This window comes from Amblyomma mixtum, chromosome 2, assembly GCF_055824585.1.
Source record: "Amblyomma mixtum isolate Tamu chromosome 2, ASM5582458v1, whole genome shotgun sequence".
Lineage (NCBI taxonomy): Eukaryota > Metazoa > Arthropoda > Arachnida > Ixodida > Ixodidae > Amblyomma > Amblyomma mixtum.
The window spans coordinates 291963499-291979281 of NC_143013.1; the positions used below are offsets into that span (position 1 = coordinate 291963499).

The 15783-nt window shown below is 48.4% G+C and overlaps 2 protein-coding genes across 5 annotated transcripts in view; both read left to right on the top strand.

The window, feature by feature from the left end:
* The window catches only part of LOC149364465 (replication protein A 70 kDa DNA-binding subunit-like), a 41890-nt gene extending 41211 nt beyond the window's left edge, over nt 1-679 (top strand). For both annotated transcript variants that reach the window (XM_089574413.1, XM_089574412.1), the window contains exon 15: nt 261-679. In XM_089574413.1, coding sequence (XP_089430539.1) covers nt 261-389 — 129 coding nt within the window. In that variant the 3' untranslated portion in view covers nt 390-679. The remainder of the gene's footprint in view (nt 1-260) is intronic.
* Nucleotides 680-1983: 1304 nt separating this feature from the next.
* LOC149364466 (uncharacterized) overlaps nt 1984-15783 on the top strand; it is a 30362-nt gene continuing 16562 nt past the window's right edge. For all 3 annotated transcript variants that reach the window (XM_089574414.1, XM_089574415.1, XM_089574416.1), the window contains exons 1-3: nt 1984-7549; nt 8501-8758; nt 13560-13791. In XM_089574414.1, the coding sequence (XP_089430540.1) occupies nt 3612-7549; nt 8501-8758; nt 13560-13791 (4428 nt within the window). In that variant the 5' untranslated portion in view covers nt 1984-3611. The remainder of the gene's footprint in view (nt 7550-8500; nt 8759-13559; nt 13792-15783) is intronic.

Sequence of the window (15783 nt, forward strand, 5' to 3'; positions counted from 1 at the left end):
TTTCCTAATCATGCAATGTTAGCTGAACTGTTTTGAAAGAGTTCGTTTTTATTGATAGACACAATTGACAGACTCGTTCGCGACTGAGAATTACTACTCAGTTGCCACCAGTGACTTTTGTACTGTTCATTTTTTTAAATGAAAAACTGTATCGCAGTTCGGGATATAAAGAGCACTTCTTTTCTGCTTAGGTGCCGAATAGCTAATTTCGGCTGATATCTTTAAAGAATGAGCGTTTTCCTTCCCCCTCTTTGTTTCAGGGCGAGATCAGTTTGAAGACATCTGCGATTGGTGTCACTCCCGTCGACTACGTCGAATACACACATAGGCTCCTCGGGGACATCGCTGAGATGAGCAAGACATTGCGGGAGAGAACTTCAAGCGAGTGATTTAGGCTGTAATTATTACTGTTAAGGTTAGCTTGCAAGACTGCGAACATATTAAATTATCGCTGTTGGCGGTAATGCGTCGTTTAGCAATAAATCTGGCAAGCTTTTTTCAAACCCTGTTTCTGTTTCCGACTGTGCCTGCTGAGCGAATTTGAAATTTGGTTATATTAAAAATTTTCCTTTTCAAGCGTTAAATTTTCTAAAGAGAATTCAACTATAAGCATTTTTTATGACTTCGAATGATCTCATCAGGAAGATGAGGTGCCAGTTAAATAAAGATTATTAATTTATTCATCTATTTATTTGCTAGCCGTACCCACGAACGGAAAGAGCCTTGGTTATGATACACAAACACAAACCTATTAAAGATGCAAGGAAAGCTTGAACGCATTGAGCAAAAACAAATATCATCAGCATGATCACCACTGGGGTTAGCTAAACTATCAAGTAACAACTGCACGCGTATTGCAGGGTTATGACAGAAGCCAACAGCCACAGAAACCAAGGGGCACAGGGGATTTTTTCAGGATCAGGGATCAGGGGGGGGGCTGATGATATTTGTTTTTTCTCAATGCGTTCAAGCTTAGCGCCCTCGCTAAGCTTAGCGAGGGCCTCGATTCTGGCAGCCTTGACGCCATAGGAAGCATAAGAGGGTTCTCACGCAGCTTCCACCCTCTCCGTTCGATGACGTTCTACGTCACACCTGCGGTAACTCAGGACGTTCTACGTCCTCCGCTTATGAACGTGGGTGGCGCTGATGAACACTCTCAAGGTTAGGTTACTTGTAAACATAAATACCCCCGAAAGCAGAAGAATTGACAGCCGTCGCCGTAGCTCAGAGGTAGAGCACCGGACGCGTAATTCGGAGGTCGTGGGTTCGGATCCCACCGGCGGCATGTGGTTGTTTTTTCTTCTGCTTTTCTAATCAATTATCTTTAAGCGATAACATATTCTGTAATATTCTAAATTGATCAACACCACAAACTAAATAAATAAATTTTAAAAAAATCACCTGTGCCCCTTGGTTTCTGTGGCTGTTGGCTTCTGTCATATTTATAACGAGCCCCTCATTCCCCTTCCTTGTTTGCTTAATTGCTTAGCGAGGGCCTCGATTCTGGCAGCCTTGATGCAATAGGAAGCATAAGAGGGTTCTCACACAGCTTCCATCCTCTCCGTTCGATGACGTTCTACGTCACACCTGCGGTAACTCAGGACGTTCTACGTCCGCCGCTTATGAACGTGGGTGGCGCTGATGAACACTCTCAAGGTTAGGTTACTTGTAAAAACATAAATACCCCCGAAAGCAGAAGAATTGACAGCCGTCGCCGTAGCTCAGAGGTAGAGCACCGGACGCGTAATTCGGAGGTCGTGGGTTCGGATCCCACCGGCGGCATGTGGTTGTTTTTTCTTCTGCTTTTCTAATCAATTATCTTTAAGCGATAACATATTCTGTAATATTCTAAATTGATCAACACCACAAACTAAATAAATAAATTTAAAAAAAATCCCCTGTGCCCCTTGGTTTCTGTGGCTGTTGGCTTCTGTCATATTTATAACGAGCCCCTCATACCCGTTCCCTTGTTTGCTTTATTGCAGGGTTAGTAAGACAAATTGTTTTCCATCGCTCGCTGCGAGCGACGAAAAAACTTGAAAGATTTTGCGACACATCGCAAGAACGGACCATTTCCTTCAATATATTCGTAACTGTACCTCACAATTTTTTAATATTCAAAATTTTCGTCCTAGATTGTCGGACATGATATCTGAAGCAGAATTGAAAACAGACTTGTAATACAGTTAACATGATCATGAAGTCTGAAGCAACAACATATGTAGAAGCCTAGATCTCGAGTGTTCATCGCTTTCTTCTATCGTCACCGAGGGAGTAGCAGAAATCATAAGGGAGACGCTTCATACTAAAAGAAATAACTGTCTTCTTGGTTAGGTTCAAAGTAAGGCTTTGAAAGTGCACACTTTTCCAAATTACAAAATCATAATCTTGCATGACATATTATTTTAGAAGTTAGAAACAGGCATAAACAGCTTTATACCGTCTCTACATTGAATCAGTGGTAACGTAAATGCTAAACATCAGAGGAGCAAGTACAGAGCCTGCGGAACTTTCAAAAATATATGCAGAGTACCGGTTACGCCATAAGCTCCTAGCGTTTTCATTAGTTGCAAGTGAATGACTAGGGCAAAAACATAAGAATGATAGTAGTATACGCAGCTAATTTGTCCACCGTTTATATGCGTATGAATAACCGCTGACGTATTACAAATTTTCGGGTATAGGTCTTGCGATAAACATGCCTTAAAAGAACTCCAGTGCGTCAACAACTTTTACAATCGATTAGCACGTATGCCGTCTTCACTGAGTGTGGATTTTCAGGTGAAGTTGTCAATTGAAGGCCATTCCTTTGCTCTCACTTTGAGGTCGATGTGCCCTTTCATTGATTTACGCCGTTCGGCAACCGGCGGAACATGTGCATGCGCAGGCTAGGAGCGATGCGGTTCGCTTTGCTGCTATGTTTCGTGCTATGTAGGCACCGCCAGTCACAGCGAAATCTGCTTAATGTTGAGCTCTGAAAATATTCCTGCAAAATGCTGGACGTTGTCTACATTGCACAGAGCGTTTCACACCATTATACTAAAATGCCCACCAGGAAAGGTTCGTCTTACCTCAGTAATTGGTGCCAACAAATGCGGAGCCAAATCTCAAAGCTGTTCGCTAAGAACAACCTTTCTGGCTCTGGCTAAATATCGTTTTTGTCGTAGTAGAACGAAACAAGGCATATCTTACTCGTCAGCGGAGTGTTACTCATATTAGGCGCGTCCGATGGAACTTGGGAGTGGCTGTGTTGGCATCCACCTGATGACGGCTGACCAACTGACAACGCCATCTATCGGCAGACTTTTTTTCTTCTGAGATGTCCTTTTTTATGCGGTTATTTTAATGCTACCTTTTCGTGCAAATGGCCTTTGAACTGTACACGCCGACGAGAGCAGAACAACGCAAATGGTATGAACCGTAACAATGAAAAGAAGAACAGCACCAACAGCAGTTTTTTGAAGAGAAAGAAGCCCACCGACACGCGCTGCTCGTATCGAAGACAAAGAGGTTTGCTCGACCGTTGCGCAGTATCACGCCTCGAGCGCGCGTGTCCCGCCTGAGAATCGACTGGCACCTCTCATTCCTAGAAGTCTATTCCTACTGCCGTCATGAGCGACTCCGCGGAGAGCACGTACAGCAGCCATCACCGTCGGCACCGCCCGGGCCTCCCCAGGCACCAAACGCGACACGTCGGAGAGCGGCAGTCACCCAGCCGCTCCGGCCGCTCATCGACGCGGCGGCAGGGGTGTCGACGCGATTCTTCGGATGCCGAACCAGACGCCGGGCCGGGCAGGATGGAAGTGACTTCAGGGTCTGCGGCAACGGCTGCCCGCTCGCATCCGGCGCCGTCAGCAGGCGCCGCCCCTCCATTCAGGGACTCGCCGTCGCGGAAACAGGATCCTGCTCTCGGAAAGTTCCGGAAGATATTGCAAGGACACCTTGCAGATGGCACCTCCATGGCCAGCAAGAGGTACGAAATGGGCGACACCACGTGCCTGATGGCCAAACCTAGCGACGACAGCACGGAGGACCCGTACAGCTCTTCTAGTGTTTCGGTGAGCGTGCGTCGCGAACAGCGCTCTGTGCCGTTCTCAAAATGGCAGCAGCCTTCCACTGCGCGAGCCGGGCACCTCGCCTTGGCTGCCGGCACTGCGACCGACTCGGAGTCGAGCTCTGTCGTCGTGGAGGTACATCAGAAGTCGCGGGGTGCTAATCGTCGCGGAAAAACGTCGCCAACAACTGCCAAACACAGAAGGCCGCCGCCACCAGAGGAGTCGACTGCGGATGACGAAGTGACCTCTTCAATCGAGGTGTCTTCGGCCGTGTCGCTTTCCCCCGGATCTTCTGGGCAGGGCTTTCAGAAGCGCTCAGTCAACATTGGCATCGAATTCAGCCGACCCACCACGGCCGAAGGAAGCCAAACAACGCTTCTGCGCTCAATATCGATGAACGTAGAGAAGATCGTTGGACGCCTACTCGGCCCACAGCGTTCTGACAGCCGCACGCATCTAGTCGAAGGTCGCGCCGAAGAAGCGCGTCCGGGAATCTCTGTCAAGGCGAGGCGGCTCGGCGAGAAAGTTTCACCTGCGATGGGTGAGGCAGAAGATTCGGCCGAGGATGCGCGGGAGGTTGTCGCATTGCATGCAGGGAAGGGACGCAAAGCAGCGGAACCAGCCGCCCCAATCGGAGGAGCTCCCAGCAATGAGTCTCTCAAGCGCCAAACGATAGGCGCTGTCCCTGGTATTCTGGACAGGTTCGCAGACTCACTGGCATCTCAGGTACATGAGGTCGAGGGTTTTGCAGAATGGGAGAAACCGGCGACGGCCAAAGGAAGGAAAAAGGAGAAAGCCGAAATGGCTGATACGGAAATCTTTTTCCCGGCGACAGCCGAAATGAAGAAAGGGGAGAAAAACGGGGCTAGGAGGACATCCAAGCTAGAGGACGATGAAGAAGGCGAAGAGTCCGTCCGGCGCCAAACAACTGACGCAGTGCCCACTGTTCTCGGCAGGATTGAAGAGTCGCTAGCAGCCCAAATAGAAGAAGCAAAGGTTCTTGCTGAAGAGGAGGAACGAGAGTTAGCCAAGCGCAGACAACCCCAGGAAATCGGCTCTGTCGACGAGAAACCATCTTCGCCGGTTACGGTTGAAAAGAAGGGCAAGAAAAAACGTATGAAGGCATCCAAGACAAGAGGATCCGAGGAAGGTGCGGATGCAGTGGGAAAGAAGGGGAGGAAGAAAAAAGGACGGAAGAAGGGGTCCAAGCAAATAGGGTCTGAAGAGGGCAGAGAAAGCCTTCAGACTGAAGCAACTGGTGGAGTACCAGGTGTTCTGGATAAAATGCACGAGTCACTCGTATCGCAGATAGACAAGGTCAAAGTCCTTGCTGAAGAAGAGGAAGATGAGTTAAGGTCGAAAAAAACGCAGAAATCACTGCCTTTAGACACACATCCTTTTGCACCGGAGCAGAGCGCTGCCGCTTCCGTTCTGGGTGTGCCAGGCGAAGAGCCCGAAATGGCGTCCGCGAAAATGCCTCCCAAGGAAGGCAGAAGGATATCAAAGGACAAGGAAGGGGACATGGAAAAACCTTCCATGGCCACTACTTTGCTGCAATCAGAGTCTGAAGAAAAGCCCGAGAAGGCTCCAAAAGGTACTAAGAAAAAAAAATCTAAAAAAAGTCATAAGGGAAAAAAGCACCGCAAACATAAAAAGCAGGATAGCTCTGGGAAAAAGACGGCAGTGGAGACGGGCGCGATTGCAGATATTGCTCGCCAGCACGAACAGCGGCGTCTCAGCTCTGAAGGCGAACAAAAAGGCGACGGACACGGCGCCGCCGGTGGGGCCAAAGAAGCCGAACCAATGGCAGCTGAGTTGCCTGCGCGCAAGCGCAGCATTCTGAGGGGTTCGTCAGATCGGAGGAGAAAGTCCAAAGAACTCGAGGGCATGGCAGCGGAAGACAGCCAGAAGCTGCCCTATTTTCTGCCGCAGAAGTCGCTCCCTCAGGATGCGTATCCTGAAGATGCTCAAGACCACAAGGACATGGACGCAGCTTCTCCTGAGTCTCAAGTCGAGCCCACTGCGCCTCAAGAAGTAGACATTTACACGGCCACCGCTCGTCAGGCGGCGAAACTTAAAAAAGGTCTGAAAGGCAAGAAGCGAGACCAAGCGGGCGCTGCCGACTCCGGTGATAGCTCTTTCAAGTGGTCCACGTCGACGCTGCCCAGCTACATGCGTGAAATATTCTTCTCCACGCGTCGCTGGGGCCTGGGCTCACCGCTGTCTTCGGGGCCGTCGCGGGCAATGAAGTGGTCCACTAGCCAGGGGACTACGCCGTCACAGGGAGCCACTCCGACGGCCCTGTCCCCGCCTGTTCAGCGACGGCCCAGCGTGGTGCGGATCTGCCCGCAAGGCATCGCGCTCAAGGAGAACCGGCCGCCGAAGCCACCAGACTCCAAGATGAAGAAGAAGAAAAAGAAGAAAAAGCGTCCGAAAAAACAGAAGTCCCAGGGGCCGTCCTTACTGGCGGGCGCTAGCGCTGCCTCCGCGACAACTGCGCCCAGCACGGCGCCCGGCACAACGTCCGCCGGCTCGAGCATCCCAGGATCAATTGCGCCAGCATCTTTGCCGGAACGCGAGCAGCCTGGTCAACCGGCCTTAGTGGTGGCGAGCGATCTAAAGCGGGTAGCTACAGCACCGACTCAGGAGCCCGCGCAGCCAGCTGCACCTCCGGAACAAGGACCCACGGCGCCTGGAGCCCCCCCTGGGGCTCCTGCTGGTGAAGCCGTGCCAGCGGTGGACGCAGCAGAGGCTGGCAAGAAGCCCACAAAAGCGAAGGACAAGAAAAAGAAAAAGAGCAAAAAGGGATCGAAGGGAAAGAAGTCCAGCAAGAAAGGAAAGAAAAAGAAAGACGGCTTAAAGGCCAAAGAGCCGGAGGACAAGGCGGCGGCAGGCGCACCGCAGGCAGCAGTGGTAGCTGCGTTGCCCGGCGCTCAGGAAGCTGCGATGCCTGTCGAGGCTGCTCCCCAGGGCGAGCTGAAACCGGGGGTTGACGCGGCGATGACGGCAACGAAGCCCATGTGCTACGACATATGTCTTTTGGAAGGCCAGAAGCCGCCGACTGAAAAGGACATCGCGCAGCCGGCGCCTGAAAAGGACGTTGCGAAGCCGGAGCCGGAGATAGTCTCTCCAGAGCCCGCGGAGATGGAAAAAAAGGAGGATTCAAAGAAAGGCAAGAAGAAAAAGAAGAAGTCCAAGGGCAAAAAGAAGAAGAGCAAGGGCTCGAAGAAGGGCAAGGGGAGAGAAGGCAAGGAGAAGAGCCATCGAAAGAAGGACATGAAAGAGGGCTCAGGAGACGTGGTCGTGGTACAGCAGCAGGGAAACCAGGGCCTTATCGCCGTCTGCTGCCTGCTGTCTGCCGTCTGTCTTATGATCCTTGGCGTGCTGGTCGTCTACTTGCTGTTTAAAGAAGTGACTCCGGAGACTACCACAGTGCTGTCCACCCTGGTGACGCAGACCATAACACCGCCGGCGCCGACGACCACAGACAAAAGGTAATAAGATGGTCAAACATACGTTTGTTTAATTACTCCGACAGTGGCGCTAGAAACTTCATCCGTGGTTCGGGCGCTGCTTATCAGCATAGTCAAACGCCTTTTTCGAAAACTGTCGGGTTCGCCTGCTGATCAAAAGGCTGGTTGTCCAAACGGGCTCAAATTAAAAGGGATGCGAGGAGTGCGTGGGATGCTCATTTAGAAAACCTGAGCGGCACAGAGCACAGCTGTATCATGGCGCGGCTACGCCCTACTAAGCTTACCAAGCTTATGCGTTAGAATATATCGGTGTATATTTTTAGTGTGGCCATCGTAAATTACGGCAGCAGGCTTAGGATGAAACGGCCTTTTAGCAGCTTTAATTGCAGGTATCCTTGTAGTACATTACAGATGCCATGTACAAAAACGTGAGCTCATTTTCCATGAGCCTAGATTTGGTAGCGCTTGTGCCGTTGGTTCTTGCTGAGTTGGTGAGCCTAACAAGCTACGTCAACTAGTCTGAACTGCAGGCGAAAGCTCTGAGGCCCTTTGTATGGAAGTAGTTTTTTTTTCGGCAATGATAATGATAATAATAATGCTGCGAAACTTGCTGCCCTACTTGTTCATAGTGATGCCTTTTCCTCTATTCACGGTGAGTGAGTACTGAAGGAGAATCGTGAATACTTTTCGTAAGAAGCTTCAAGCACAGCTTGATTAGTCAATATAGGCAGGTGCTGACTTGACAAGTAGCGGAAAGGTCATCGCACTTTCAAGCCATTTGCAGCGAAGCGGCCGGGGGTGACACGTCTACTTTTATACTTGAGCTGACCACTGTCTGATCACGCGTTAAGATTTCCCTACACAACCCTCAAACTGAAGTTTTGCGAAGGACGGCTCCTTCAAAGGCACGTGGTTGGTCGCAACGACCAACCCGTATTTTCTAACCGATTCGCTCCTTGCATTTGCGCACAGTGGCTCTACCGGAAGAACTAAAACGACAGGAAGAACTGAAAGGACAGGAGGACCTGAACATACCGTAGGACCTGAACATACCGTAGGGCCTGAACATACCGAAGGACCTGAACATACCGAGGGACCTGAGCATACCGAAGGGCCGGAAGAACAAACAAGCTATGGGCCGACCATGGAGCCAACCAGCTCGCGCAAACCCGTAGAGGGAGTGTACGAATGCTCGACCGAGTACTGCAAACTCGAAGCGGCTTATCTGAGGTAATCGCATCATTTTTTTACCCAAGTCCTCTCATTTCCTGCTTCGAAAGGGTGCTAATTGGAAAGCTTCATGTGAATAACAGCGCTTCGCTTATGGAACTAAAACTTCCAAAGAACGAACAAATTAACAATCGTTTACTCAAGGCATATTCGCTCGCTTGGTAAACAAACGTGTGAACCGTAAGAGGCACGTTGCTTGTGTCTTTTTATCGCGTCTTTTGAGCGACGTAGCAATGTGCAGCTTTCTTCAATGTTGCAAAAAAAAAAAAAAAAGTCCAAGCATCACAATTGTGCCCTCCGCAGCTTAGTCTAACGCCACGAAGTTTCGTCTCCAAACCGAGTATGGTGATATCGTCGAGGTACAATGTGAACGGCACTTAGCGGGAACGCTTGAGCCCGTGGTTCTGCGATTCGCTGAGTGGAACCTGTAGGTGCTTTCTCGTGCCTGTACTATCGTCGTCATCACCATAATCACAAGCCTAGCTGCGCCCACTGCAAAGCAGAGGCATCTTCTATATGCCTCTATTAACCATGCCTGATGCCAGCTGCGGCCATCCTATCCCCGCAAGATTTCGAATCTCATGCTCTCACCTGACTTTTTGCCGCACCATGCTACGCTTGCCCCCACTTGGAATCCATTCCGTTCCCGTAAGGACCCATCGGTTATCTTGCCCTCGCAGTACATGCCATGCCATGCCCATTTTTACTTACTGATTTCAAATAGAATATCATTAAGCCGTTTTTGTTTTCGGCCCTCTTCTTGTATCTTGTCGTTACACCTGTGAGTCCTCTTTCGATAGCTCGCTGAGCTGTCAGCATAGTATCAAGCCTTTTCGTTAGCCTCCGAGTTTCCGCCCCATAGGTCAGTACTGACATGCTACAACTTTTGTACACTGTCTTGTTAAACTTGTAAGATGCCATTCATCATATGAGAGTGCCTGTCAAGAGCACTCCTACCCCCATTCTTATCCTTGTAATTAATTTACTCGTGGGGTATGGGTGAGCGGTTACTACTTGCCTTAAAGAGGTGTAATCCCCCTCTGCTTTCAATGCTTCGCTGCTTATCCTATATTGTTGGGCTCTTCTGGGACTATTGAACAACACCACTGTTCTGCTTTGCCTGTCAAGGTCCTCGGTCTTGCTTCATAATTCGTTTCCAGAGTTACTTCGCAAGACAACACTATCAGCAATTGAGATTACTAAGGACTTGTCCGTTAATATTTATCCCAAGCTCTTCCAGAATCATTTCGCTGATTACCTTTTTTAAACACACGGTAAACAGTACCTGAGAAATATTGTCCCCCTGCCTGACACCCAACCTGGTGCGATTTTAGAACCTATCTAATGGAGGACTAAGGTGACTGTGCAGCCTCTAGAGATATTTTCCATCCTGGTTTCGCAATGCCTGCATCACTGCTGAGGTTTCCACTGAGTCAAATACTTTCTCGTAATCTATCAAGTCTATATACTGGGGTTGGTTATATTCTGCACACTTCTAATATGATTGATAACATAAAAATGTTGCATTGTACAGTAGCCTTTCCTAAAGCCGGCCTTGTCCCTTGCGTTACTGAAGTTTATGGTTTCTCCAATTCTGTTATCGATGACCTTAGCAAATACTTTGTAAGCAATGGACAGTAAGCTGATAGGTCTAGTTTTTCAAGTTCCTATTGGGGTTCCCATTCTTATAGATTACGACAGTGTTGGCGTTCTTCCAAGTTTGCGGAACGATCGGGGTCATGCCCCGCACACAGGTACCCAGTTGACCCTGTCCTGCGCACGCTGCAGCCGCCCAGTCGACAGAAGCGCCCCTATCTCGTGTGCATAGCCGACTCTTTGACACTGCCTTCTACGTGTACACAAAAATCTTCAGCGCTGGTTTATTAGTTACTCCATAACTATGTCACCACCGTATTATTTTCTTTTTTACTAGATGTCCCCTTGCTGTGTAATATCCAAAAGTCATTCTCAAATTTATTAGAGAAATAACAAGAAAATTTGCAATTTTCTGCTGTAGTCGGATACAACTTAAGTCTGCAGTGAAGCTCCGTCCAGATTCAGCCTCCGCGCACAGAATTCCTCCACGACAAAAAAGTAGTCCGCTGCTTAAACGTTTCTTGTTACGTAAACAAATCACATGAAAAAAATTATGAGCTCTAGAAATTTGATACGGGGATTTTTGATATAGTCAAACATTAAAAAGCTTTTACTGTTGCGACTGGCTAGCGAAGTAATACAAGATGCCGCGGACCACGGCCCAGTGCTAGCAACTGCTGATTTTTTAAGCTTTATCCTACTGTAAAAGCTTGTTCCTTCTCACATTGCTCACGACTGTACATTGTTGAATTCACTCCGCTGCCCTAATAAGCTGTCAGTTATCTCTTATTCGTTATACGCTCTGACCACGCTCGTTTCCACTTCGTGATTTAACCTAAGATATAATTAGCTCGCTTTTGTTCTGGGAGTCACTTTGCTGTCGTAGTCCGCTGTCATTTTTCAAAACCTATAGTCGGATACAAATCAAAAGAAAGCAGCGGCGAATGCCCCTCATAGGAGGCTCTCCAGAAAGTGCCGTCGACCTGTTCTCAGGACTTCGTGGTTGCAATGGAGTTGAGGCTTGGCAGGAAATGGAAGGAGACGGTCCTTTGTCCCCGTGCCGTTGGGAGTGGGTTGCTGTTCGGGCTATGGGTGCAGGGGGGAAATTGAATAAATGGTGCAGGGTCCCTCCCTTAGAGAACTTTTTAAACAGTCTAGAGACTGTCCACAGACTTCTGTCTATAAAGTCTGTATACCCTCTATAGAGAAATCCTAGAGAACAGTCTATAGGAAGTAGAAATGCTATAGACAGTCTATAGACAATCTATAGATTTATTGCCATACACTTTTATTAGACTCTTGTTTATAGACAGTCTATAACCTATGAATAGACAAAAACAAATATCTGTAGGAAGGCAATAGAGTCTATAAGAAGTCTATAGACTGTGTATGGACCATTTTTATAAGGGCTAGTGCTGAGGAACTCGCTCCCCACGACATGGAGACAAAAGTCCGACTCCTTCCCTTCCCTTTCCTGCCTAGCCTCTACAGTATTGCTATAAAAAGTTGTCCGGGAGTATAGCGTGAAATCGCTGGTGACTGGCAAGTGACTATGTGAATTGGGGATTAACTGTCACGTCATGGCAATTGGTCGACGCCATTGATTGGAAGGCCTCTTATGAGGGCTGTTTTCCGCTGCCTTCTTGACATGCATCCTGTCATTTTTCTCTGCTTTCCCGCAATTTAATGCCAAGCCAGGATCTGATGGAGTACAGGTGGATATCGACGATATTGTCACGTTGTAGTGACGGCAGTCCAGCGGTCAGGAAGACACCAGAAAGACTTGCAAACGAAGCTCTTTATTAGGGCTGACTTGCGCCCGCAAAAGAACTGAATCACTCGGTGGCGGCGTAAGCAACAAGCGTGCTCGTCAATCGTCGATCTACGAATGCCCGCTGCTCGTGGCATCGTTCAATTTAAGGCCGGCAAGGAAACTTCGAGATAACAGGTCGAGATCATCTAGAGTAATCTAGAAACACGTAGATGCAGCTGTTCATGGCTGGGAACAATCGAGATAAGTCCGGTCGCTTCTCGCGTCACGAACAAAAATGACAACACCCCTTTTTTGCGGCCTTGCGCGAACGAACGGACGCTACAATGATACGTGGCAATATAAAGCCATTACCTCCTTTCCTCTAGAGAGATATTGTTAAACTGCTTTTCATGGCCGAAGAATACCTGCAAAGTGTTCTTTTCGTGGTCCGGATCTGCGCTCAATACTTCCACTAACACATCTATTCCCTTGCTATTTCCAATACCTCTCGTAGCGCCGTGAAGAAATAACACTGCTCGAAAGGATGAAGTAAAAATACTTATCGGTTCCTATATCGGTACAACATACAGTCTTGGGATTGCACCGATAAAGGGATTGCCCCGGGATTGCCCATCTGTTACTACGCTCTGAAGTGCAACGCTAATTACAAGCCTTGGGGTCGCCGTTATCGCTGACGCTACTGGCCATACCGGTAGCTAGTATTAATCTTGGAATTCCCAAGCAAAGGAAACACTGTATAAAAGTCATGATCTTCCAGAATTTTGCGACTGGTGGTCCAGGAACTGCAGAACTATAAAGGCTGTTAGATTTTTTGGGACAATTATAATTTCTGCGCGATTAAAACCTAGGAATTAGGCGGCACAGGCAATAATTAGCAAAATTCAGCACTGTTTCACCACCCGCCGATGCAGAAGCACGACTCCAGCAATCTTAGGCTGCTTGGCCGTTAGGTTCAGCTTTAGCATTCCACCTCTAGCAGGCTTTCTCCAATTTTCACGGCTGGCGCTTCGACCTCCCTTTCATAAACATGTTGTTGTTTCTGCCGTAATAAAAAAAAAGGCATATAACAGGGTTCATAGAATTTTAACGCACTGTGATCTGAACCCACTAGACACCATTGGCGCATACTTAGGTGACTCCATGCCAATGCACAGGTATGTACAAGCTGGTCCTGGTCCCTGCATATATGGATCACTGTGGGGCATCACCGTTTTTGCCGCAAACGCTATTCGTCAACAACGCATGCGCTGGCTGCTAGCAACTAGCAGCTGCTGGTAGCAATGCACAGCAGCAGTGCACGGCAAAGCTTTGCTCACAGTTTTAGCATGGCATGTGTAGTGTGTATCGGCTACCACGTTTAACCTGTCTTCGTTGACGCTGCGGTAGTTTTAATCGTGATTAGTCACTGATGAGCGCCGCGCTTTTACTCAGGAACATGGTGAACGCCTCCAAAACTCCGGCCTGCACCGACTTCTACAAGTATGTTTGCGACGGCTGGGCAGCACAACACCCGCTGCCGCGGGTCAAAAACACGTTCATCTCCATGGAAAGCATGCTAGAAGACAGGCTGGCTGAAGATCTTCTGGAAATGATGAGGAGGATCGACGAAAAGGATATCACACTCGCCGTCAGAGTCTACGAGAAGTGTAAAGACCGCGAGCAGGTGCGCATATTTGTTCCTCAGCGCGTTGCGTGGCGCGTAAATCGCGACAGGTTGACGAGACAGTGGTGTCCTGCTGGGATTTGTCAGAAAACACAGCTGCTGGAAAGACTGGTTTAAGAGAGTAACTCAGATGACTGGAGACAGCTCTTGTCCTTCCAACAGATTTTAAAGGTGCGCTAGAGAGGAATCCGAACTCGCCTTTTTACCGCCGCGGGAACTCGATCTACACATTCCGAGCATTCTTAGAAACTTCGAATTAGTGTCCTGCGCTGCCGATTTTCTTAATTTAAATAGGATTGAACGTCCCGGCTCCCGCCTTTTTTTCTAACTCACCGCTGACGGTAGTAGGAGTCAACCAACCTTTCAGTCAATCCCTTGGCGGCTTGCCGCTCTGCCATGGGCGGAGTGATCCGTTGAGATCGGCGAAAGCGAAGAGTCCACGCGTATTTTTATTTCTGTGCGCCTAATTTGCAGCTATGTAGTCTCTGACTGGATCTGTTCACGTAAACCTAAAAAAAAAAACAGAATAAAAGCAAAAGCGAAGCCGCCACACGACTGCCTGAAAGGCACTCCACGCGTTAGTTGACTCCTCATGCCCTCAGCGGTAAGTTTATAAAAAGGCGGGAGCCAGGATGTTTAATTTGATTTAAATTAGGGAAACCGGCCACACAGGACAAGAATCCGAAGTTTCTAAGAATGCTGGGAACGTGTATACCGAGTTCCCACTGCGGTAAAAAGACGAGTTCGGATTCCTCTTTAGTGCACCTTTAAGTTGTTAGGCAATCAAAGACGTTCTCATTTGAAATCAATACACGCTTGAGATGAAACAAGGAAATCCCACAAGACACCAGAGACAGATAACAAAGAGAAGGTAACAAAATGCAGCTCAGAAGCCGAAAAAGAAAGGCAGTTCTTTGTGAGTAAAATCAATCGATGAAGCCCTCACAGAAGCGAACATTCTTCGCAGCTTTAATGATCTATACTCGCTGATGATCTAATATCGGCTATCAATTCGAAAAGCTCGCAAGACAGATCCGTTCGCCGCATGCAGGTTATTTAAAGAAACCTTAATCCATGGTCTCCTTCGCTGCCTCTCGTTTTCAAGAACACCTTGCCGTTTTATGGACACTAAGGTAGTAGCTGTGATTGATACTTCGTTGGCTTTCAGGGAGCGAAACTTAAGGCCTAAGAATGTCTTTCACTTCAGTTCATGGTTGTTTCAACAGCCTTTAAGAGACCGTATGAATTTTTCATATTTGTACGAAAGTAGTCACGTCGTCGTTGGTGTTATCTCTGAACCGTGACCGAGCTTTCGGCGCAGTGCGTATTGTAAACTAATCATGCAATGAAACGCAACGTACAGATCGCAACCATGGTAGGACAGTTAAGCGCGAGTAATTGTTCTCATTTATATCTTATTTTAATGTGGTAACATTAGGAGGGCCATGAAGGCGAAAACTGCCCAGCGGCATTGGCGTCTGCCTGATGCCTCAACCAGCCAACCGTGCCAGGTTGCGAACTTCTGGCCTGGACGATAGGCTGTGACTTCAACGAGTACTGACTTTTTGAGTGGCTTCAATTTTCGGTTACTCTCCTTTCTCTTTCATTTTTTTATCCCCTCACCCCCTTCCCCCCGTGTAGGGTAGCAAACCGATTATTCTTCCGGTTAACCTCCCTTCCTTTCCTCTTCTACCTCCTCCTCCTCCTCATCCTGTTTCTAAACCTGACACCTGCCAACCATCTCTTTACAGCCCCTTAAGAACCACCTGTGCAAAAATTATATCGTTGCGCAACATTTCCTTGACTTGCTCCCGGAGGGCTTGGCGTTCTCGCGTTGGCCCCCGATAGGAGCTTTGGCGGAGAGGATGGATGTCTTCATGGGCTATATTACGATGCTTGGCTGTAGAAGTTAATTCGACCTTTGACGGGGAAGAAAAGCAGTCTCTAACTTTAAAGTAGGTTTTTTCAGAAGCCGGGGCAGTCCTTTGCCTG